We start from the raw sequence: 21534 nt of genomic DNA, 5'->3' as shown, positions 1-21534 counted from the left end.
AAAGTGCCATGGACAGTCATAAGACAGAAACTCACCTGGTGGGAAAGGAGGAGGTCCTGGGAGTACAAGCTATGCCCAGACACCCAGCCCTGGCTCCTGCTGCCCGCAGAGGCACTGGCCAGTTAACAGGGACTGGAGCCTGGGCCGACTCTACAACTGTAAGGCACATCAAGGGTGGGCTGCCCATTGTGGAATGCAGGGAGGAAGGAAGGGGAAGCCATCAGGAGACCAAAGGGGTCACGCCAGGCCACAGAGCTGGCAGCCAAGTGGGGATAATCCCACTAAGTCCCTATAACCCCATGGCCTTCCTCACAGGCTTTTTTTTTTTTTGAGACGGAATCTCACTCTGTCACCCAGGCTGGAGTGTGATGGCACAATCTCTGCTCACTGCAACCTCCGCCTCCCGGGCTCAAGCGATTCTCCTGCCTCAGCCTCCCAAGTAGCTGGGATTATGGGCACACGCCACCATGCCGGCTAATTTTTGTATTTTTAGTAGAGACAGGGTTTGATCATGTTGGTCAGGCTGGTCTCGAACTCTAGAGGCTGTTCTTAAAGCCATTCCCAGGCTTGCCTCAAAGGTGGTCAGCTCTCACGGCAGCCCAGGGGAGAGGGCACCAGAGTACTCACCCTTTTGTAGTAGATGGCGCTGTACTTGGCAAGGTTCTTGTCCTTGCAGCCACCCCAGCCCAAGAGAATCACCACAGGCTGCCGAGTTTCTGCCTCCTTCCCACCTGGGCTGGGGCTGTTCTCTGAAACACAGATGTGGACTGTCAACACCAGAGCTGGGGTGGAGGCGGGGGTGACTGCCCAATCCAGAGCCAGCAGCACTCCGGCTGCTGCAGGCAGGGAACCAACGCATGCCAGGCTCAGGCATCCTGCCAGCACGCGTGCACCAGTTCCCACCCCGTGCTGCTCCAGCTGCCTTTCTGCAGGCCTCTCAGGAGGCACCATGGGGTCACCGGACAAACCAACACAAGGGCACCTTTCTTTAGAGACCCAAAGACAGCCCAAGTGAGGAAAGTAAATACCTTCTCCATGCCCTTTCCCCTTCTGATCCAGGGCTCAGCAAACTGCAACCCTGGGGCCAAAACTGAGCCCACTGCCTTATTTTTTGTATGGCCTGCGAGCTAAAATAATTTTCACATTTTTAAATGGTTAAAAAAAAATCGGCCAGGCGCGTGGCTCACGCCTGTAATCCCAGCACTTTGGGAGGCCGAGGCGGACGGATCGCGAGGTCAGGAGATCGAGACCATCCTGGCTAACACAGTGAAACCCCGTCTCTACTAAAAGTACAAAAAAAAAAATTAGCCAGGCATGGTGGCGGGTGCCTGTAGTCCCAGCTACTCAGGAGGCCGAGGCAGGAGAATGGCGTGAACCTGGGAGGCAGAGCTTGCAGTGAGCCGAGATCGAGCCACTGCACTCCAGCCTGGGCGACAGAGTGAGACTCTGTCTCAAAAAAAAAAAAAAAAAATCAAAAGAATATTTTGTGACGCGTGAAAATTATATGGAATTTAAATTTCATTGTCCACAAATAGTTTTATTGGAACATGCCACACTCATCATTTACTTAGGGTCTATGGCTACTTTTACACTAAGAACAGCAGAGTGGAGTAGTTACAACAAGATCGGGTGACTCACAAAGCCTAAAATATTGACTAGCCCTTTACAGAAAAAGTTTGCCAGCCCCTGTTCTAATTCCATGAGCAGATGGAAGAAGAGGGTCTTTTTTGAGATGGAGTCTTGCTCTGTCACCCAGGCTGGAGGGCAGTGGCATGATCTCAGCTCAGGGCAACCTTCATCTCCCAGGTTCAAGCAATTCTCCTGCCTCAGCCTACTGAGTAGCTGGGATTATAGGCACCCACCACCATGTGCAGCTTTTTTTTTCTTTTTCTTTTCTTTTTTTTTTTTTTTTAAGAGTAAAGAAGGGGTTTTGCCATGTTGGCCAGGCTGGTCTCGAACTCCTGACCTCAAGTGATCTGCCCACATCAGCCTCCCGGGAAGAAGAAGGTCTTAAAAGGAGAAATGGATAGGACAGTGCAGGCAGGGACATGAGGCTGACTGACTCTGGCCCATACCAAGCCACCTACCCTGTCCTGCCAGAGAATAATAACAGCCTATATTTATTGAGGTTTAACCCTTATAACAATACTCTAAGGCAGGTCCTCTTATTACAGATGAAGAAACTGAGGCAGAGTGAGGTTAAGGTACTTGTCTAAGCAAAGTGTAGGGCTGGGAATCTGCCCCTGCTCCTCACCCTATACTACTCCAGCACCATCTGTGCTGCCACCCCATCCACAGCTGGTGATATGCTAAGAGGCACAAACCAGCCGCCACCACCACCAGGGCTGCCTTTGAGGAAGCCTCCCTGCAATCTTGTCAAACAGACCTCATCTCATTTCCCCTGCAAAGTGAATACCCGCCTCCTCAGGGGGACTTCTGTACAAGGACCGTCTGTAGCCAGTTAATCTGCCCTCCCAAAAGGGCCGGCATGCACCCTTCCAAGGACCAAGCCGCTTGGATATTATGCTCAGCTGCCACCCTGAAATTTATGGATGCCAGTGGTGACCTGGCAACAGTAAATTTCAAGGCTAGTTAAGAGGATGGTAAATATAAATCACTAACCTTTGGACAAAAGGAAGACAACAATTTCCTGTGGAAATTAATGTGATTGAAAAGTTCAATGTTCCTGCTCTCTAGTGGTGGTGACTCTGGCCTCGGAGATTAACTGCCCGCACCGGTGGGGGTCCCAGGCCTGGCTGCAACTCAGCCTGGAGCAGAAGCTGCCAAAGCCTCAGTCCCCTGCTGACACTTGCCAGCCCTCCCGGCCTCCACGGGTGCTGGCTCGGCCTCTGATGAGGGAGACAGTCCCACAGGTCTATCTCAAGCAGTTCCAAATATTCTCACCACTTTTCTCGGCCTAGTGTCCCCATCTTCTGCCAGATGGCTCTTCACCTGCACTGGCCTTTCTGGTGGAGAGGCCCTGGGCTTCAGTGGGGCCCCAGCCCAACCTTGCTGGGTATGACTCTGCCCACGAGGCTTAGGCTGCGGCGGCCTCATGGAGGGTAATCAGCAGCTACCGTTTGAACCTGCTTTTGCATCTTCGCGACCCAGCAACTCGATTTCCAAGACCCTGTTCTGGGAGGCTCCCTTACCTCTGCAGCTGTCTGAGAACAGGCTCCTCTTCCCCTGCCTACAGGGTTTCCCCCATGTGCCACCACCGAGACACCAGCAAAGGGCTTTGGGATTTATTGCAAATACAGAGAAAGCAACCAAGGGAGGTCACATCTCCTGGCGGCCACGGGATGTCAAGGCCAGCCCCCACCAGCAGAGATGGTGCACTCCCAATTGCCAGAGGTTCAAACAGCTGCTGCTGGGCCTCCCAACTGCCCCTCCTCCTGAGGCTGGGATTTGTAACTCTGTTTTGCTGGCAACCTTGGCTTTACCAACTCAGGCAGATGAATGACTCTTCACCCTCCATGAAGGCGAAGAAACCCTCAGAATACTGGCACCCTGGACAGACTGCCTACTCCCATAGCCCAAGCTTTCTGTAATATTCTTTATTGATTTCTTTATTTTTGGAGATAGGGTCTCGCTCTGTTGCCCAAGCTGGAGTGCAGTGGCACAATCACAGCTCACTGCAGCCTCAACCTCCTTGGGCTCAAGCCATCCTTCTACCTCTGACTTCTGAGTAGTTGGGACCACAGGCATGCGCCACCATGGCCCGGCTCATTTAAAAACACTTTTGTTGTTGTTGTTGTTGTTGTTTGAGAAGGAGTTTCACTTTTTTGCCCAGGCTGGAGTGAAGTGGTGCGATCTTGGCTCACTGCAACCTCCACCCCCCGGGTTCAAGCGATTCCCCTGCCTCAGCCTCCTGAGTAGCTGGGATTATAGGTGCCCACCACCACACCTGGCTAATTTTTGTATTTTCAGTAGAGACGGGGTTTCACCATGTTGACCAGGCTGGTGTCGAACTCCTGAGCTCAGGCAATCCACCCGCCTCAGCCTCCCAAAGTCCTAGATTACAGGCGTGAGCCACCGCGCCCAGCCAAAAGTCATTGCTATGGCTATTGTTATTCATTGCCACATCAGGATCATGATTCTTCCATTCTCTTGTACAAACTCCTCCCCTTTTGTTACTTATTCCACTGGCCATATCACCCTCTCCCCGTCCTGCTGCTGACAACTCCAGGCCTCTGGCAGCTAACTTTGAGGCACTGAAAACTTTGGCCCCTGGCTGGATCTCCCACTCTATTCAGACTTACCAGAACCCTGTACAAGCAATCAAATATACCTTGTTCCTAAACCATTAAGAACTTCTCCAGCAAAAAACGCTAACACACACAGCATGATGTGTCAGGCACTATTGTAAGCATTTTACATATCAACTCATTTATTATTCACAACACACCTGTAATCCCAGCACTTTGGGAGGCCAAAGCAGGCAGATCACTTGAGCCCAATAGTTCAAGACCAGGTTAGGCAACATGGCGAAACCTCATCTCTATAAAAATTAGTTGGGCAAGGTGGCACACGCCTGTAGTCCCAGCTCCTCAGGGTGCTGAGGCAGGAGGATGGCTTAAGCCCAGGAGATCAAGGCTGCACTGAGCCATGATCATGCCACTGTACTTCAGCCTGGGTGATGGAATGAGACCCTATTATCAAAAAAAAAAAAGCCAGGTGTGGTAGCTCACGCATGTAATCCCAGCAATTTGGGAGGCCAAGGCAAGCTGATCACCTGAGGTCAGAAGTCCGAAACCAGCCTGACCAACATGGAGAAACCTCATCTCTACTAAAAATACAAAAATTAGCCGGACGTGGTGGCACATGCCTGTAATCCCAGCTACTCAGGAGGCTGAGGCAGGAGAATCGCTTGAACCCAGTGGTGGGGAGGTTGCGGTGAGCCGAGATCGCGCCATTGCACTCCAGCCTGGGCAACAAGAGCGAAACTCCATCTCAAAAAAAAAAAAAAAAAAAAATTGCAATACTCTTATGAGCAAGAATTCTCATTTTACAGACGAAAACCTGAGGCACATACGAAACGGCTTGCTCAAGGTTACATAACTAACAAGCAGTGAAGCTGAAATCCAAACCCAGCTGGCCTGACTCTAAAGACCAGCTTGTATCCGCTACCCTAGCCAGCCCTGTAGATAACAAAACCATCTCTATCACCTCAGCTCCAAACCTGTATATATGGCTGCCTCGTGTACATCAAGAGACCCCATAATGACCTCATCTACCTGCTTCTCCCAGCCAGAACTTCAATATATGCTGCCTCATTTGGTCTTGCAACCATCCTAGGAGTTAGCTACTATTACTATCTCCATTTTACATATGAGAAAACTAAAATACAGAGAGGGGAAGTCCCTTTCCCCCAAGAACACACAGCCAGGAAGCAGCAGAGCCAGTGCCCACTCTCCGGACCAGCATGCTCTACCGCCTCCACCACCGCGACCTGGCATGTGCTCTCTGCTCTCCAGCCCACAATGCTGAAGCTCCGTGTTCATGCTTTGCTAATGCCCATTCCACCTATAGAATCAGCTCACTACTTACTTCCAGGAAGCCTTCCTTGACGCCCTCCCCAACGCCTTCTCACCACCCCCCACCCCAAACCATCAGACTGAGTGAGGTGCCCCTCCTCTGTACTGTCACAGCACCCACCACCACACCACTACACTTAACACACACTACACAGACAGTGTTCATCAGGAACAGGTAGGAGGTTCATCAAGGCAAGAGATGGTGAAGGCCTGAACCAGAGCAGTGGAGAGACAGATAGGGAGGGGTAGAAATGACAGGAAGAAAACCATCACAAGAATTCTGGAACATGTATCAAAAGTCTCAAAAACATGCAATCTTTGCCGGGCACGGTGGCACAAGCCTATAATCCCAGTACTTTGGGAGGCCGAGGCAGGTAGATCACTTGAGGTCAGGAGTTTGGGACCAGCCTGACCAACATGGTGAAACCCCATCTCTACTAAATACAAAAAATTAGCTGGGCACGGTGGTGGGCACCCGTAATCCCAGCTACTCAGGAGGCTGAGGCAGAGAATCACTTGAACCCAGGAGGCAGAGGTTGCAGTGAGCAGAGACTGCGCCACTGCACTCCAGCCAGGGCAACAAGAGCAAAACTCCATCTCAAAAAAATATATATGTATCATGCAATCTTTGACTTGGTAATTCCACTTATAAGAAAGAAAAATGTTAAATCATGGAGAAATATTCAATAATACATTAAGCAGATCATAGACATAAATGTAAGAGCTGAAACTACAAAACAGAAGAGAACGTACGAGTAAATCTTTGGATTAGGCAGCAGTTTCATAGACATGCCACCAAAAGTACAAGGAACAAACAAACAAAAGAGATAAATTGAGACTTCATCAAAATAAGAACTTTTTACTTCAAAGGACATAATCCAAAAAAAGTGAAATAAAGAAAAACCCCACAACATGGAGAAAAATATTTGCAAATCATGTATCTGATAAGGGAGTAATATCCAGAATACAGAGAAAACTCCTAAAACTCAACAGCAAAAAGTAAACCCAACTCAAAAATGGGCAAAGGACCTGAATATATTAAGCAGGTCTTTCTCCAGAGAAGATTTACAAATGGCCAATAAGCACACAAAAAGATGCTCAGCATCATAGCCATTAGGGAAATCAAAATCAAAGCCACTATGAGGTATCTCTTTATACCCAGGATGGCTATAACTAAAAAGTCAGATAATAAACAAGTGTTGGTTGTGGATGAAACCAGGACCCTCATACACTGCTGGTGGAAATGCATAATGGTGCAGCCACTTTGGAAAACACTATGACAGATCCTCAAAAAAATTAAACATAGAGTTACCACATGACCTCACAATTTCCCTCCTAGGGATACATCCAAGAGAACTAAAAATATACATCCACATGAAAACTTGCCCATGAATGTTCATAGCAGTCATAATAACCAAAACGTGGAAACATACCTCCTATCATCTGTGAACAGATAAACAAAATGTGATACATCCATACAATTAAATACTATTCAGTCATAAAAAGGAATGAAGTACTAATACATGTGATAGCATGGATGAACTTTGAAAACATCATTCTAAGTGAAGTAAGTCAGATACAAAGGGGCACATATTATATGACTTCATTTATATAAAATATCAAGAATAGGCAAATCCACAGAGAATGAAAGATTAGTAGTTGCCAAGGGCTGGGGGGAGGAGGGAATGGAGAGTGACTACTAACAGGAATGGGGTTTCTTTTTCAGATGATGAAAATGTTTTGGAATTAGATAGCAGTGATACTCTTACAATTCTGTGAATATACCAAAAGCCAGTGAATTGTACTTTTTCTTTTTTTTTTTTTTTTTTTGAGACAGGGTCTCACTCTGTCACCCAGGCTAGAATGCAGTAGTGAGATCATGGCTTACTACAGTCTCAACCTCCCAGGCTCAAGCGATCCTCCCATCACGGCCTCCTGAGTGCTAAGACTACAGGCACATGGTACCACGCCTGGCTAATTTTTTATTTTTTGTAGAGACAGGGTCTCACTATGTTGCCCAGACTGGTCTTGAACTCCTGGGCTCAAGCAATCCTCCCACCTTAGCCTCCCAAAGTACTGGGATTACAGGCATGAGCCACCGCGCCTGGCCAGAAGTACATTTTTAAAGGGTGGATTTTATGGTATGTGAATTATTTCTCAACGACGCTATTATTTTTAAAAATAATAGTAATACATTAAGTGAAAACACAAGTTATAAAGCAATATCATAACAGAATACCCATATATACACACATACTACACAAACGCACACTTTTTTTTTTTTTTGGCAGTCTCACTCTGTCACCCAGGCTGGAGTGTAATGGTGCAATCTCCGCTCACTACAACCTCCGCCTTCCAGGTTCAAGCAATTCTCCTGCCTCAGCCTCCCTAGTTGCTGGGATTACAGGCGCCCACCATCATGCCCAGCTAATTTTTGTAGTTTTAGTAGAAACGGGGTTTCACCATGTTGGCCAGGCTGGTCTCGAACTCCTGACTTCAGGTGATCTGCCCACCTTGGCCTCCCAAAGTGCTGGAATTACAGGCGTGAGTCACCGCGCCCAGCCACGTTATTTTTTTTAATGCATAGAAAAAAATACATCAAATATTAATGCAATTATTTCTGGGATTAGAGGCAATTTCTTTTTCATGATTTTTTTCCCATTTTCTAAAATCAGTATGTATAACTTCTGCAATGAAAGTTAAAATATTATCTCAAACAACAGGGGAGGTGGTCCAGCAGAGTCAAAAGCAGTTGAGAAGTCAAAGAGGCCAGGGATGCCCAGAAGCCCCTCAGCAATGCGGAAGGATTCTTTTCAACCCTAGCACTTCTCGAGTACCCCACAAAACAATTTAATCTCACAAGCTCCCTGTCCTCTAGAATTTCTCAACAAATAACACTGACACAGATAGTGCAAGAATTACAAATACGTATATTGTACAACAGTTCAAGCCATAAAACTCAAGCATAAATTAGATTGTGTATATCCCAGGGGCATATGCGGAAGACAAAGGAATGGGCTGATAAGGCATAAGGGTCTGCAGTACAATATGTACTTTTTTATTCGCAAGCCAGAATGAAAATAGAAACTATGTTTTCTTTTTAAAATGCAAAAAATTGGCCAGACGCGGTGGCTCACGCCTGTAATCCCAGCACTTTGGGAGGCCAAGGTGGGCGGATCACGAGGTCAGGAGTTCAAGACCATCCTGGCTAACAGGTGAAACCCCGTCTCTACTAAAAATACAAAAAATTAGCCAGGCGTGGTGGCAGATGCCTGTAGTCCCAGCTACTCCGGAGGCTGAGGCAAGAGAATGGCGTGAACCCGGGAGGCAGAGCTTGCAGTGAGCTGAGATCGCGCCACTGCACTCCAGCCTGGGCGACAGAACGATATTCCATCTCAAAAATAAAATAAAATTAAAATTAAAATAAAATAACATGCAAAAAATTGAAAGATTCTTAATTTTCTCTACTCCCCAGAAAAACTTTCTAGTGTCTCACAGTTCCTATATTTAAATCAAATTTTTTCTTCTTTGAGACAAGGTCTTTCTGTGTTGCCTAGGCTGGAGGGCAGTGGCGCAGTCACGGCTCACTGCAGCCTCGACCTCTTGGGCTCAGGTAATCCTCCTACCTCAGCCTCCCAAGTAGCTGGGACTATAGGCAAGCACCACCATGCTCAGCTAATTTTTGTATTATTTTGCAGAGACAGGGTTTGGCCATGTTGCCCGGGCTGGTCTCAAACTCTTGGGCTCAAGCAATCCACCCGCCTCGGCCTCCCAAAGTGTTGGGATTACAGGCATGAGCCATTGTACCCGGCCAAATTACTTTATTTTTTATTTACTTTTTAAAAGAAGAGCAGAGCAGAGTAGCATAGTATCTAAGAGTACATACTGTACAAAATCGTATCTCGGTTCAAATCTCTGCCTCTGCCACTTAATAACTATGACACAGACCTTAATCAAGTTCTCTAAGCTTCAATTTCCTTATCTGTGAAATGGGGATAATGATACAAAGAATTAAATAAGATAATAGCTATAGAGGGCTTATCATGGTGCCTGGCAGAAGGAAAGAGTTCAATAAATTAAAATTATTATTACTTCACAAGTAATGCATACTCACTGTAGAAAAAGTAGAAAATGAATATCTAATAAAATTGGAATCATATTGTTTGTAATCTGCTTTCTTCCGTTTGGCAATATATTGTGAACATTTTTCCCTGTCAGTTTATATATTTCTACACCATTATTTTTAGTGGCTTCAGAGAGGCTATAGAATGTTTCATAATTTATGGTGACCAAATCTCTCATTATTGGATATGATGCTGTTTCCAATTTTTTGCTGTTATAAAAATACTTTAATGGACACCTCTTTCTTTGTGCATGTCCCTAATTGTTTCCTAGAAATGGCATCACATTCAGGCAGCCCCTCCTAATGGCAACTGAAATCTCGACATGCACAAGCTCTGGAGTAAGGCTCTTAAGCTGAAATCTGGAATTACTTTGGGCAAGACACTTTACCTCCCCACAAGCGTCTGTTCTTCATCTGTAAAACAGGATTAAGGGTTCTCCCTACTTCACAAGGTGGTTGTGAGGATTAATAAAATAACGAAAGGAGCTCCTGGTGGGCCTGGCATGTGGATAGAACATGGTTAACAGTATAAGTGCCACAGACACTCAGAGAAAAGGAGGCCTGCAAAGAGGCCTGGATCTCAAATCCAGGGTCTAGTACAGCACCAGCACCTGGCATAGAGCAGACACTTAGAAAGAGTTCTATTTTTTTTTTTTTTTTTTTTTTTGAGACGGAGTTTCACTCTTGTTACCTAGGCCGGAGTGCAATGGCACAATCTCGGCTCACTGCAACCTCCGCCTCCTGGGTTCAAGCGATTCTCCTGCCTCAGCCTCTTGAGTAGCTGAGATTACAGGCATGCGCCACCATACCCAGCTAATTTTGTATTTTTAGTAGAGACGAGGTTTCTCCATATTGGTCAGGCTGGTCTCGAACTCCCAACCTCAGGTGATCTGCCCACCTCGGCCTCCCAAAGTGTGCTGGGATTACAGGCATGACCCACCACGCCCAGCCAGAAAGGGTTCTTATCTAGAGGTGAAAGAAAAGAGATCATGACTCCAAAAATAAATACAACTCCTCTGTATTTAAAAAAAAAAAAAAAAAAAAAAGGCCTTTGGGGTCCTGGCAGACAAGGATCAAATCCCAGACCCCTGGCAGACAAGGATCAAATCCCAAACGACTCTTCTCCTGGGTCTTTGAGGTCTGTCCATCATGACAGATCTTCAGGTTTTCATCTCATTCTCCACCCACAAAAGCACAGCGCAGCCCCCTGCCAGGCCCTTGTTCCCTCCAGCCACTCACTGTCCCCCCTCAGGGCTTTACTTCTGCACTTTCTCCCATTCAAGTTCCAAGCAGGCCTGACACTGCTTAGCTTCTGAGATCTGCATGTTCAAGGTGGTATGGCCGTGGACTTGACTTCTGCACTGTCTGCTGCTCACCATGGGGGTCTGTCAGCCCTCCTGAAGCTTCAGGTCCAGCTTGGGCTGCTCTTCTCTAGGAAGCCTCCCCCACTACAGGGCCCACCATGGTGGTCCAGACCCTTCAGCACTGTTTCCTGGGTGCCCCAGACAACTTCCTGAGGGTTAAAATGATGTCTATATTTCTTTGACCTCAGCCACTGATGAGCAAAAAAGGCACACGGTAAAACCTGGGGAGCAAAAATCCCCTCACTTCCCCTCTCTGTGATCCCCTTAAGACCTTCTGTTTACTTCAAGAGCAGAATGTTTGTCCCAGGCCCAGGCCCCGCCCCATTAATTCTATGAATGAATTTTTCTTTATGTTTACTGAACATGAGAGCCACATGGTGCCTTTAAGAAGGTTGCTGGCCTAAGAACAGGTCACAGAGGGGATCTAGGTAGGACCTGGCTGACCATTCTCTGGATGGGAGGAGGGGTGGCACGGCCTGGGCCTGGGATGTCAGAGCAGCTCTGGCTTGGTCCTACAGTGCTGCCAAGTGATTCCATTCAGCTCACTTGGCACCTCATCCCTCCCAGGCCCTGGTGACAGTGAGTGAAGCCATCAAAAACACAACAACAGGAAAATATAGTGCTTATGGGAGCCCCAGGAGAGACCCTTCCCAAATGAAATGAAGTTAAGAGAGGGTATTGAGAGAGTGAGGGGATCCCTGGTCTGGGAAAAAGAGAGGGAAGGCAGATTCTGGGTCAAACGACCGGCTTTAGCAAAGGCCTGGGCAGACGACCATCAGTGTGGGCAGCCATAGGTACTGGCTGGTAGGATTCCCAGCAGGAGGATGTTGGGCTGCCAAGCCTGACCTACAAGGCTCAGGGCTCTGAATGACTGCAGATCTGCAGCTGCCTTCCAGCTAGCTAATGTGCTAGCATCAGCTTCTCTGTCAGCTCACAGCAGTGATGGGCTCTGTGGTTTCGATTTTTCAAATACAGGGGAAAAGTAATTTCAGGCCAGGCGCAGTGGCTCATACCTGTAATCGCAGCACTTTGGGAGGCTGCGATAGGAGGACTGCTTGAGCCTAGGAGTTTCAAACCAGTCTGGGCAACATAGTAAGACTCTGTCTCCACATAAGAAAATGAAATTTTTTTAAACTGAAAAAAAAAATGTTTTTAAAGGCTGGGCACAGTGGCTCACACCTGTAATCCCAGCACTTTGGGAGGCTGAGGTGGGTGGATCACCTGAGGTCAGGAGTTCGAGATCAGCCTAACCAATATGGTGAAACCCTGTCTCTACTAAAACTACAAAAATTAGCCAGGCATGGTGGCAGGTGCCTGTAGTCCCAGCTACTTGGGAGGCTGAGACAGGAGAATTGCTTGAACCCAGGAGGCGGAGGTTGCAGTGAACTGAGATCGTGCCACTGCACTCCAGCCTGGGTGACAGAGCGAGACTCCACCTCAAAAAAAAAGTTTTTAAAAAGTAATTTCAGAAACTAAATATGAATGTCCTACACACTTCTCCACCATTAAACAGTAATTGCAAAAGACAGACAATCTCTGGGGCTCCAAAAGACTGTCACTCTATGAGGCCATGCTGGCCTGGAGGGAAGCTCTGCAGATAGGAAGCAAATGGATTCAGGGGCCCACAGAGTCGTGATCTCCTTCTGAGGGGTTTGACAACCTCTAGCTCTCCTCTGGAGCATGCACTGTGAGAGGGAAGGGCAATGAATTAAAGCCAGTCAGGAGGAGCAATAAGGAAGAGAAACAACTGAAGGCCGTGGAGGTGTTTCCCTTGGAGGAAATGTGAAGGCACCAAGCTGTCCTCTTGAAGACAGGAAGATTCCTTGCTCTGTATGGTTACCACCACAATGCTCTAGCCCTGCAGTTAGCACATCATTTTGAAACCACCTGCTTATAAATTCACTCCCCTCCCCAAAACCTCCGCTCCTTGGGTGTGTGAGTCACTTCTGAGTGGCCAACAGAGTGGCCAACAACGATCCCACGGCCAGGACACAGCAAATGCTGAACTGAGAGCGGAAATTACAGGAAGGCCTATTGTGTGGCTCAAGAAAGGGAAGTGCTTTCTAACAATCCCAGCTGCCTCCAACAGGCTAGGATGTTTGGGCAGAAGCATCACCTCAGGCAAGGGTCTGCTAGCAATGGAATGCACTCATGCCAACAGAGGGAGGCAGGACAAAACAGCCTCTGAGATTTCTTCCAATTCTAAGACCCAGCCTCCTGGAGCAGCAAAGGGAAACATAGGATCCGCAACTGCACTCTGGCCTGGGTGACAGGGGAGACTTCATCTCTTAAAAAAAAAAAGAAAGTGGGGGGGAGGGGGAACCATAGGGGAAGCAATGCAATGGCAGCACCTGCACTGTGCCAGGGACACACATCCAAACGCTACCTCGTAACCCTCGCAATCCCACGAGGAGGTAGGCACTAGTACTATTCCCATTTCACAGTGGAGGAATCTCAGGCTCAGGGAGGTTCAATAGCTTGCCAAAGACATATAACTTGTAAGACGTGGAGCTGAAATGTGAACCAGGACCACGAGGCTGCCCTCCTGGCCGTGCAGAAGGCAGCTCCAACCCTTTGCAGCCGACGGCTCTCCAAAGGAAATAATATTAACTGACTTCATGGCTTGCTGACGCCAAAACGTGTCCAAAGTATTTTTACATCTAAAAACCCAAAAGCGCTAAGCCAGCAGATCCAGCTCTAGGGAAAAACAGCTGGCCTGGGGCCATCTGTTCTGTGGGAGCCTAAGGGCTGCCCTCTCCTAGACTCCAACCAAAGAACATGAGATGCTACGGGAGGGATCTGGGAAGGCTCTCCTGAAGGAGGTAAGTTTTATGGAGAGCAGAGTATAAGATCAAACCTTTGCATTAGGAAGATCACTGTGGTAGCAATTTAAGAGGCTGGGCTGCAGGCAGTGAGACAGGAGGCGTGAAGGCGATGCTGGACTAACGCAAGTGAGGGACACGCTGGCCTCAGGCTGATCATACTTCAAGGCCCTTCTGCCAGAATTCCCAGAGAGACCAAACTTTCCACTCTCTGACCCCGATCTACTCACACTGTCATGGATGCGGGCCTGCTGTCAAGCCTAATTTTGTGGAGACTCCTACATGTCTTTCTTTAATGTAAGGAGAGAAACAATGCTGATCGTAAATGCCAATTACTGAACTCACTCCATGCCAGGCCCTTTACACAATCTCCAGATGGCCCCAACAGCCCTATGAGGAAGGTTACTATCCTTATCCCCGTTTTGCAGAGGAGGAAACTGAAGTTCAGAGAAGGTAGCTTACCAAAGGTAATCCAGCTCCTAAAGGAAGGAGTCAGGATTTCAGTCGAGTTCTATCCGACGGCAGAGACTGCACTGTTAACCACTGCCAAGAAGAGTGGAGAGGGACGGCTAAGGGTTCTGAGTCCTGGGCTTCTGCAAGGACCGGTGACCCCGCGAAGCTCCCCCTCCACGCCTTCGGGAAAATAATAAGTGATAAGCTAGATGTGGGAAGCCCAATCCCAAACAAAGGAATCAGGAGGGATCCAGCTTTCGGCAGCCTTCAGCTATGAGAAGTGATTAAAGGGCATGGACCTGAGCACCCCGACAGGAAAGACAGAAAAAGAGGTCTCAAGCGAGCAGCTGACTCGGGGCACAGGCGGGGCTCGCCAGGGAGGAACACTCTGGGGCGGGGCTTACGAGGGGCGGGGCTCTCTGAGCCTCTCTAAGTCTAGGACCTGCCAGACCCTATGAGGGGGCGGCCCGCGGGAGGGCGGGGCCGCATGAGGGGCGGGGCTACAGCTGCGCTCGCAACCCACAGGTTCATGAGTTCACCTCCCCGCGCCTGGACCCAACCCTCATTCCATACTCTGGCTCCAGCAGGGCTGATCCGGGATCTCGATGGTGTAGTCCAGCTCTGCCGAGGCCATGGTGAAGGCGCCGGCCCAGAGCACGGGCCTCCAGCCGGAACTCCCGCTTGCGCACCCGTGCCTCACCCGGGCGCCTCCTGGGCACCGCCCAATCACCACACACCTCCCCCGACACGGCCCAATCCCTGCGCCGCGCTCTGTGACCTCCCGCCTTAGCAACCACCGAGTCTCTTCCAGAGCCTCTCGCCTCACCCCACTAGCTCGGCCCTAGCAACCATGCCCCGCCCCTATTACTGGCCCACAGCCATTGGCTAACTCGCTTGATCTGGATCAGGTATTGGTCAGCCGGGGCGCCGGTCAGGAAGAGTCCCCACCCTCTTATGTAGGTGAGAGGCGGCTGAAGAGTTACTGTATTCTGGGAATGGGCAGGGTCACTTGTCCGAACAGAGTCCTATCCTACGCGGCTGAAGCGTGTGCCCTTTGACTTGCATCATCTAGCTACCTCTGCCATCGTCTATCAGCCGCAACTCCGAGGGCTGGAGGTATAAAACCGTACAAAACGGCCTAGGGGGCGCGTGCCGACCCAGCCTCCACCCAGTGGGGTCGAGGCATATTCTGGATGGATGGATGAATGGATGGGTGGGTGGGAAGCAGTCTTCAGTTGATGACTTTAGAGAATGCCCTGTTGATAGGGCCACCGAGAAGCTGGGAGTGCAACTTTCTTGCATTTATCTATATTTACATACTATGTGTCATACTATGTGCCAGTATATTTACATACTATGTGCCAGAGACTGGGTGGGCTAAATAAGTTTCCTTAGGCCCTAGTGAGGATCAAGCCTTTGGCCCTCCCTCTCCCATGCCTTAACGGGAGAGGGAGAGAAACCATGCATGAAGCAGCTCTGATTCTGCGTGTGAGATAAATACTACAGAAGAGTAAGGATTTGAGGAGCTCAGAATCAGAGAAGGGGCATTTATGGCAGTGGGGTTGGCTCTTAAGCTGGGCCTTGAAAGACTTTTAGAGATAGGGAGGGGGAAAGACTCTTTGCATGCCAGGCACGGTGGCTCAAACTCGTAATCCCAGCACTTTGGAAGGCCAAGACGGGAGAATGGCTTGAAGGAGTTCAAGACCAGCCTGGGCAACATAGTGAGACCTTCATCTCTACAAAATAAAAATTTTAAAAATTAGCCAGGCATGGTAGCGCATGCCTGAAGTCCCAGCTACTTGGAAAGCTGAGGTGGGAGGATCACTTGAGTCAGGAGGTCAAAGCTGCAGTGAGCCATGATTGTGCCACTGCACTCCAGCCTGGGTGACAGAGTGAGACCCTGTCTCAAAAAACAAAACAAAGATCCCAGTGTGGTGGCTCACCCCTGTAATCCCAGCACTTTGAGAAGCTGAGGCGGGCATATCACTTCAGGTCAGGAGTTTGAGACCAGCCTGGCCAACATGGCAAAACCCCATCTCTACTAAAAATACAAAAATTAGCCGGGCATGGTGGTGCACGCCTGTAATCCCAGCTACTTGGGAGGCTGAGGCAGGAGAATGGCTTGAACCTGGGAGGTAGAGGTGGCAGTGAGCCGAGATTGCGCCACTGCACTCCACAGCCTGGGTGACAGAGCGTGACTCCATCTCAAAAAAAAAGAAAGATTAGTGCAGGAACTGGATTGAGGATTGGGAGAAGGAGGGAGACCAGTTAGGAAGTTGTTTCAGTAGTGGGGAAGGATTATGGTGGCATAAAGCATGGAGTGGCAGCTGAAATGGAAAGGGCAGGGTGAATTCCTTAGACACTTATAGCTAGAGAAAAATGGACTTGGTTACTGATTGGGTGTGGGGGAAGTAACGGAAATGAAGGATGACTTCTAGATTCCTGGCTTGGGCAAACAGGAAGGATAGGAAGCAGGGGTTTTTAGGAGAGGGTCAGTTCTGGGCACGGTGAGCTTGGGGTGCCAATGGAACATCCAAGTGGAGGTATCCAGAAGGCCGTTGGATATGCCTAACTGGAGTTCGCCAGATAAGTCTAACTGGAAGTTGCAGTGTGGGAGTCTATGGGGCCTTATAGATGCCAGCCACACCAATAGATTTGTTGAGCTTGCCCAGAGAGTAAGTGTAGAGTCAGAAGAGACCTAGGACAGAGCCCTGAGAAACACCCAAGTTTGAGGGTCTGGCAAAGGAGGATGAACCTTCAAAGGTAATCAAGATGAAGTGTCCAAAATGGTAAGAAGATTAGTAGTAGTATGTGGTGTTTCAGAAGCCAAGGAAGGAAAGTGTTGAAGGCTTATGACTAATCAAGTAAAATAAGGCCTGAAAGAATCCACTGGATTTAGAAACAAGGAAGTTGTTGGTGACCTTTGCAAGTGCAGTTTCAGTGGAGTGATGGGAGCAGAGGTCAAACTACAGTGGTTTGAGAAGCAGATGGGATTGAGGAAGTGAAGATTCATGTAAGATACATTTTCAGAAAGCTTGGCTATTTAGGAGAAGAAAAAAGAAGGCAATAGCCGGAAGGAAACACAGGTTTTTATTTGGATGGGAGAAATGTTGGTGTGGATCCAGCAAAGGGGAAAAAGATAAAACTATAAGGGAAAGAAGATAACTGAGAATGGTGCCCCTGAAAAAAAGACTTCACCAAAGTGTTGGTGAAGAAATTCACTTAGAAGGGTGGAGGAACATTTGTTTTGTGGCAGAAGGGAAGCATTATGTTGAGGTTAATTGGTGGGTTTGGTGACAGGAAGTTGAGGGAATTCTTTGATGGTTGCCATTTTCTTTGTCAAATAAGAACATGATATCAGCCAGTGAGAGTGGTATTGGAGATGGTGTGCGAGATTGAAAAGAGCAGAGAAAGATTAAAATAGCAGCACTGGAGAGTGGCAGTGAGATGACTAAGGTAGCAAACAGATTTCTGGGCAGTTATAATGGCCTTGTAGAGGTTAGTGACCGTTAATTTTCGGGAGCAGCAGTCTGCAAGGTTGTGTAATATGCATTTTTCCCTCAACAACATTCAGCCACCTAGTGGTGGGTACAGAGAGGTTAGTTTAATTGATCTAGGTTTGGGTTTTACCAGGCGGATACAATGGAAGGACAAAGGACAAGGAAGTTGAAGATTGTGGCAAAACAGTGATTGAAATGAAGGGCCTTAGTATCTAAACTGGATAGGAGAGTGAAAAAAAATGTATGGGCTAGAAGTCCCAGTGAAGTCAGAGAATCCATATCAGAGATCATTGAATGAGAGAGTTGTGATCAGAAAGTGGAAGAATGAAGTTTGAGTAGTTTCCGGTGATGACAAGGTCCAGGGTGTGGCCGTGGGAGTCAGTGGCCAAAGTGGAGTACAGGAGACAGTCAGGATGCTGATGTGGCCACTGAACTCCCCCTGGATGACAGGAAGACTTGAGGGGAGGGAAGGGGAGAGGATGCCCATGAGCTAGGTACCAGTCTTTGATGGGCGGAGCAGGTTTTTCTGGAGTCTGTAGGTGACAGCATGAGGAGGGGCAAAGGCTGAGACAGTTAAATGGGATGACCCTTGAAGTAGTAAGGGCTTTTACAAGAAGGAGGTGGAATAAGGAACTGAGTTGAGCTTTGGCAAGGAGACATGAGGCCCCCTCCTAAACCTGAAATCCTGGGGGTGTAAGAGTCTAAACAGATTCTACCAGGAGGGCCATGCAGAAGGGGAGTCCTGGGGTAGAGCCAGCTTTGGATGCAGGCTGGTGGCGGGCAGGTGACTGGAGAGGCTGATTGGGAAGGAGACTTAGCCGATTGGGAAGAAGGGTTTTCAAGAGCAGAGTAAAAAGGTTGGGAAGGGAAGGAAGGCTGGGAAATGGGTCGAGGAAGATGAAGCATAGAGCAGTGAAGGGGCGAGGAGAATGTGGTTGACCTTGCCAGTTACATGTTGTGGAGAGAGGATGAGGGCAGGTCTGTGGAGCAGGGTTGGAGGCAGAAGTGAGTCTGGGGAGAAGAGTGGGGGCTGTGGGTAGGAATGAGGCCAAGTGGGGAGAAGATGAAGGCAGAGGATTTCATAGGAAGGAGATGGGGGAAAGGAGTTCCTGTGGGGAGAGGATGGAGAAAATGGACAGATGTGAGGAAAAGGTGGCGGCAGATGGAGTCTACCAGGAAGTGATAAGTAGCAGGGGTAGGGGCGCCTGTCAGGGTATGACTGGGGAGCAGAAGAGGGTCCATGAGAAGGAAGTAACAAATTGGAGTGCATATGCCCCTGGGAGAGAAATAAGGACACCTTGTTTGGAAGTTTGAGGAGATAATGTTTCTCTCTCCCTATCTCTGAATGGAGAACTGAGAGTTAGGAGTCAGGGATGGGAGCCCAAGGAGAAGGCCTGTCTCATTCTACATGTGAAACCTACAGGAATAGGAGGCAGTGACTCGCTTGTTGTCTCCGAGGCCATGTGGGGACAGTGAGCCAGGCTGGCAACCCATGCCTTGGAGGCCTCTTGCTTTCCGAAGGTGTCTTTTGATTTGCGGGGGTGTGGGGAAGCCCTCTGGGAAATTTTATTTAGAAACAAGCCCTATTGGCCTCTTGATTTTTAATACCTCCCCTTCGCTTGTTGCTAAGGACCTTTGGCTTAGCATGAGAGCTGAGGCTTTTGAGATTGTGTGATTTTAGTTTCCCTGCATGAAGAAGAACCATTTGGCCACTACAGAAATGATTTATGGATGAGTCCAGATTTATTAATCACCTCTGAAGATGGAGAGGAAATTAAAAACAAAGAGTCCGCTCTGGGCTGAAGACAAAGTAGGTCTGTCATCCTTGCAGAAGACTTTGCCAAGGTTAGAAGGCCACAAACAAACCAATTTGGACCGAGGTTCCTAATCTGGATTTTTAATTTCTCGTGCTTGATTTTTCGCACCGTTTTCTCTCTGAGGTAAAATAATGACTATTTTAACTGGCTGCCACTTACAGAGAGATCCCAATAAGCATGATGGCATACATATATTTTTCTCTAGCATTCCATGTGTGCTCCAGTTCTTATGATCAAGCTGGTGAAGCTGACTTTTACTGCATGCTGCATGCCATGATCAGTTGACTATAAATTAAATCCTCTTTTCCAAAAGCCATTTTCCATTAGTGCTAATTTGTTTGCTTCTCATTTCCACTGATCATTAGAGTCTCTGGTTGTGAGCACCAAATTGGAAATAATTTCTTTGACATTTCAAAAAAAATTTCTCCCCTTCTTGAATGCCATTTGGCTGCGGCTAAATAACATTATGGTTTACAGAAGAACAGTTCACTCCAATTACAATTTAACTGACCGTTCATGGCACCGAATCCCTATCCTTAGTGTCCAAAGATGACACCGCTGCTGACATTGCTATTTCCTGTCATAGCTGTAAAACACCTCGTAGACTTTGCACTGGCCTTCTTGGATGGAGATTCTGCTACTCCGCACATGGCAGCTTTGGGAAGTTGGTAGTTTTATGGACCTGCATATCAGGGACATTCAGATATAATCATCTCAACAGGAGCTGGCTGATTTCTTCACACATTCACTTCACACATTCAGCAAGCATTTATTCAACATCTATTTTGTGCCAGGCATTATGCCTGGCACAAAGAGATAGGGAAGACCAACCCCTGCCCTTGAGGAACTCACACTCTAGTGGGAAGGATGGGTAAGTTTTAAAGCATAGTAGAGGAAGAGGTGGCACGGATGGGACCAGAGCTGCAAACCCCTAGTTGTCCCAGGGAGTTTGCCAAAGGGCAAAAAGGAACCTGGCCATTCCTGATGGCAGAGCAACACTGAGATGCAGAGGGCCCTGGAAGAGCCTGGGGAGTTGAGAGTGCAAGGTTGTTGTAATGTGGAAGTGACTAGAGATGAAGTTAGATTGGGGCCAAGTTTGTTTGTTTGTTTGTTTATTGTTTTGAGACAGAGTCACACTCTGTCACCCAGGCTGGAGTTCAATGGCACGGTCTCAGCTCACTGCAACCTCAGCCTCCCAGGTTCAAGTGATTCTCCCACCTCAGCCTCCCGAGTAGCTGGGACTACAGGCACGTGCCACCACACCCAGCTAATTTTTGTATTTTTAGTAGAGACGGGATTTCACTATGTTGGCCAGGCTGGTCTCGAACTCCTGACCTCATGATCCACCGCTTCAGCTTCCCAAAGTGCTGGGATTATCGGTGTAAGCCACTGCGCCCAGCTGGGGCCAAGTTTTGAAGGGCCTTGAGTGCCGTATTGGGTTTAGACTTTATCCAGTAGGCCACAGTGAGCTAAGGGAGAAATCTGGGGGTGAAGCAAGTAGGAAGGGTGGAAGCTTATGGAAAAAGTAGTTAGGAGATGGCTTTGTTTGTATATTTATTTAGGTTGGTGGGGATTGAGCAAGTGTTTAAGAGGAGTCAGGGAAGATGGGAAGATTGAAGATAGCAGTAGAACCTAGTGCACACGGAGAGGGTGGGTGCTGATATGATGATCTTAAGAGGAGAGGGTTGTGCTTGATGGCCCCTATATTCTCTGTGAAGTTGGAAGCAAAGTTATCCAGGCATCCTCCTTGATTCCTCCCCGTCTTTTATCTTCCACAGCCAGTCAGTCACCAGGCCCTGTTTCTTCAAACGGTGTGACATTTCTACTTCTCTCCAACCCTAATATCATCAGCATCTTTGTCAAGGCCGTAGGAATGACTTCCTAACTGGTGCCCCCACCTCCAACTCGCCCCCTTCCA

At 48.2% G+C, this 21534-nt stretch overlaps 2 protein-coding genes across 22 annotated transcripts in view; one reads left to right on the top strand and one right to left on the bottom strand.

The window, feature by feature from the left end:
* The window catches only part of TMEM53 (transmembrane protein 53), a 39438-nt gene extending 24308 nt beyond the window's left edge, over positions 1–15130 (bottom strand). For 2 of the 5 annotated variants that reach the window (XR_010138409.1, XM_063719285.1), the window contains exons 1-2: positions 14873–15067; positions 628–749 (exon numbers count right to left, since the gene is read on the bottom strand). Coding sequence is in view for 1 of the 5 variants with exons in the window: in XM_063719285.1 (XP_063575355.1) it covers positions 628–749; positions 14873–14933 (183 nt within the window). In the remaining 4 variants the exon portion in view is untranslated. Of the gene's footprint in view, positions 1–35; positions 297–627; positions 750–14308; positions 14390–14872 lie in introns of those variants that run through there. The other 3 variants (XR_010138410.1, XR_010138408.1, XR_010138411.1) reach the window with 3 other exon arrangements.
* Positions 15088–21534, top strand: part of ARMH1 (armadillo like helical domain containing 1) — a 52453-nt gene continuing 46006 nt past the window's right edge. For 11 of the 17 annotated variants that reach the window (XR_010138384.1, XR_010138386.1, XR_008515237.2 and 8 more), the window contains exon 1: positions 15088–15259. The gene's annotated coding sequence lies outside the window, so the exon portion shown is untranslated. Of the gene's footprint in view, positions 15416–21394; positions 21428–21534 lie in introns of all 17 variants that reach the window. The other 6 variants (XM_002810916.6, XM_054535922.1, XM_063719232.1 and 3 more) reach the window with 5 other exon arrangements.

Source organism: Pongo abelii, chromosome 1, assembly GCF_028885655.2.
Source record: "Pongo abelii isolate AG06213 chromosome 1, NHGRI_mPonAbe1-v2.0_pri, whole genome shotgun sequence".
NCBI lineage: Eukaryota > Metazoa > Chordata > Mammalia > Primates > Hominidae > Pongo > Pongo abelii.
This window is presented reverse-complemented; position numbering and strand designations above follow the sequence as displayed.